This window comes from Pseudovirgaria hyperparasitica (assembly GCF_010093815.1).
Source record: "Pseudovirgaria hyperparasitica strain CBS 121739 unplaced genomic scaffold EJ05scaffold_93, whole genome shotgun sequence".
Lineage (NCBI taxonomy): Eukaryota > Fungi > Ascomycota > Dothideomycetes > Acrospermales > Acrospermaceae > Pseudovirgaria > Pseudovirgaria hyperparasitica.
In genome coordinates this window covers 1-3,091 of record NW_022985641.1, presented here as the reverse complement: position 1 = coordinate 3,091, position 3,091 = coordinate 1, and the positions used below count along the sequence as shown (strand labels likewise).

The following is a 3,091-nucleotide window of genomic DNA, read 5'->3' as shown; positions in this document are numbered from 1 at the left end:
GTAAAATTTCTCAAATAAAATCTTGATTCGATTTAATAGTGTTCAGTACATTTGTAGACCGTAATGTGGACTGAATTCGTCAACCGATGTGTCGCGAATCGCGTACACTGCCCCACCAATACCCACCCTCAAGTTCGAGTGAAGCATGACATGCTAAAGGAACGACTGTCAAAGTGTTAGGAGCGACAGCTTCGGTGCTGTCAACTTGGAAAAGAGTACTGGATCGAATGACGCACCTATTTGTCATCCTTCTTCTCTTTCTCCTCTTTCTCCTTCTTTTCCTTGAGCTCTTGTCTCTTGCGCTGAGAGGAGAGACCCGCGGCCTGAACGAGTGCTGTGCCCGCCGGGTTATTCATAATATTTTCGTTAACTGCGCGTCTCGCTTTGTCTTGTTCGTCCTTCGAAGGCGGTGGGTTGTCAGCCATACTGCAAGTGACGTTTTAAAGTAATGCTGACGATGCACAATGTGCGAAGTTGGAAATAAGCTTGCAATAAAACTATTTCGAAGAGATGTGAATAAGGTGAATATATAGATAGGTCGCAGACGATGTCAACCTAGCGGGACATTTTCGAGTCGTGCATAGTTATACACGATGCAGGTATTCCTGGACCATGACTAAAAAAGTCTAGCGCTTAACTTCCCGACGTTCCGATTATCTTTTGGACAGAGGATCATGCTGGCAATGCATAACTGCACAGCGTTGATGGCCGATTCGTGCGTATCGTTACAATTCTTCGCCAGGATATACACCCTTCACCTACTAACTGCTCCCGGTATTTCTAACATTTGTCACCAATTTGAGAAATGGGTTATAGAGTGTGAAGGTCTTGAATTGAAAGTGTTTTGATGGGTAAATATTAACCCTTGTCATAGACTATCCTGACATATCCTGACATCTGCTAAAGCGAGAAAATTTGAGCGAGGCGAGCCATTCTGGTTCATCCAAATTCAGGTATTGAAGGTTCAGGTGTCGTCTAGCTCGGTTCTTAGCAGTATGCAATATGTCCCTTTTGAGCACGTGGTCTACCTTTGTGAGGTTGAGACGGCTTATCATGTCGATCGCAGCAAGTCGATAGAACTAGCCTGCCCGATCTACTCCTGAGATAGATGCGTGCTGAAAAAGACAATACAGTCCGTGGATGGTAGGAAGCCAAGCCCGTCCGCACTGAAGCTCCAAGTGCTCCTTCACAGCGGCGAGGAATCGTTCGCTTAGCTCCCATGTACTTTCAGACGTTGCGTCTGCGGCAGGCTTGTCCATGGACTTGAAGGCCTTGTGGACACTTCTCATTCTATGAGCTCGTGCGATGCAACTGATGGCTTTGGCAGCACAGATGGCATTGACGAGGAAGGGAGAGCAAAATGTCGCACGCTCTGGATCGCTTGCTTTCATGTCTGCTACGAAAAGATCTAGTGTGATATACGAAAACAGTGTCGTGTCTTCCCAAGCGAACCAGGCAGTGATCAGCTCCGAGACCACTTCGTCGGTCGCCACACTTGTCCACGGCTGGGCAGGGACCCGGATCGCACTCTTGATGACTTTCTCGTCAGCCTTATCAGAGTCCTGGCCCGGCGTGTCGGACCAAGCGAAAGGCAGTTTATGTTGTCGAAGCTTCTCGATAACACTGAGAGGATCGTCGTGGGATCTGATCATATTGAGTATTGCTTTTGCTTCATCTTCACTCTTCGTCTTCAGGAGTAATACAAGCTCTCTCAAGTCGGTGTTCTCACGCTTCAGATCAACGTTAAAGATCTTCAAGGCGACTTGACGAGAAACACCGGCTCGCAACTCATACTGACAACCGGTGTTCTTCTTCTGGCATCTTGTACACACTGGCCGAATTCCATCGCACTAGCACCCGCCTCACATATTAGAGGCGTCCGTCGTCAAAGCTCGATGGTAACATACCCGCGACTTCCTGGCTTTACAGGGGCCGCACGCCATAGGGTTTCCTATCCTTTTGGGCGGTGCAGACGAGAGTCGAATGCTGGGACCTCGACTTCCATGACCCCCCAAAGCGGGGAGCAATCGAGGGAGGAGTGGAGTAGAAGCATCCTCGCCACCACAGCCATCATCGATTGAGCCACGGGAGCTCATATCGTGTTGTGAAGTCTTGCTAGTGATTTTGACGAGTAGATGAGGGATGCTTAGAAACGTCTAAAGGTAACGAATATTTTTGGCACAATCCATGCGTGAGTATCCTTCACTATTACATAAGATATCAAACACACGATATGAAACACCTAACATGAGAGCTTAGAATGGGACCCCAGGTCTCGTTCCGACTCCCACTTCTGCGCAATCACACTGTGATTGCTTAGCGCTTGTACTCCAATGTCGACCTCCTATTCAAATTTCCAGAATGGTTCGATCTGTAACGCCGGTACATTGGTCTTGACCCCTGATAGACTTCCTCACAGGGCGCACGCAGCATATTATTGCCCGCCGGTGTGCGACAACGCGGCACGGACAGGCTATTGATCTGATTTGGTCATATACGAGATCAAAAGCAAGTCCTCCCGCTCGAGGAGGGTCCCGGAACCTTACCCTCCTTCCCAAATTCCTGGGCCCGATTGCTATGTATACAGATAGCACGAAGGCAGTAGAAACTTGTCGCTGTAGTATTCATACATGTTCTGCTTCTGAGGCGCGGTCATGCTCCCTCCAACTAACATGTGGGTCGAAAAGGATTATCTAAGCTATATATGGTGTAGTGCGATATGCTAGCCCGGGCTAAAGCCGCTCTTGGCAGCAAGTTGTTGCCAAGAGCAGCTCCACCCAGGGCGGTACTTTGTATCACGAACAAGGGAACCGAAATGTGACTTCGTTACAGTACTGAGTAAGTAATTACATCTAACTGTTTCTGTCCCAATGCGAGCAGGGACCAAGTCCCCACATTCGCGGCTGCCTGCCGACCTTGTTTCCTTTGAGGGTCCCGGCGTGTCGAGTGGCTAGTATGTATACCGTGAAAGCTATGACGAGTCAGAATAGGAGATCATTTATCAGGTATGTGATGTGGGCGCGTGCCGGGGCTGCAGTGCCCTCGCGCAACCGCGGAACAGCTCCTGCGTGCAGGTCGTTCGAGGCCTGCC

The 3,091-nt window shown here is 49.2% G+C and overlaps 1 protein-coding gene across 1 annotated transcript; it reads right to left on the bottom strand.

Annotated features, from left to right (window-relative positions):
- Positions 1–236: 236 nt before the first annotated feature.
- On the bottom strand, positions 237–2,202 carry EJ05DRAFT_515684 (uncharacterized protein; the record flags this gene model as incomplete). The annotated part of the gene is made up of 3 exons (XM_033748632.1): positions 1,908–2,202; positions 1,168–1,850; positions 237–426 (listed from the first exon to the last, which is right to left on the bottom strand). The coding sequence occupies exons 1-3, from the start codon at positions 2,094–2,096 to the stop codon at positions 237–239; spliced, it is 1,062 nt and encodes a 353-aa protein (XP_033594837.1). The 5' UTR covers positions 2,097–2,202.
- Between the last annotated feature and the right edge of the window lie 889 nt (positions 2,203–3,091).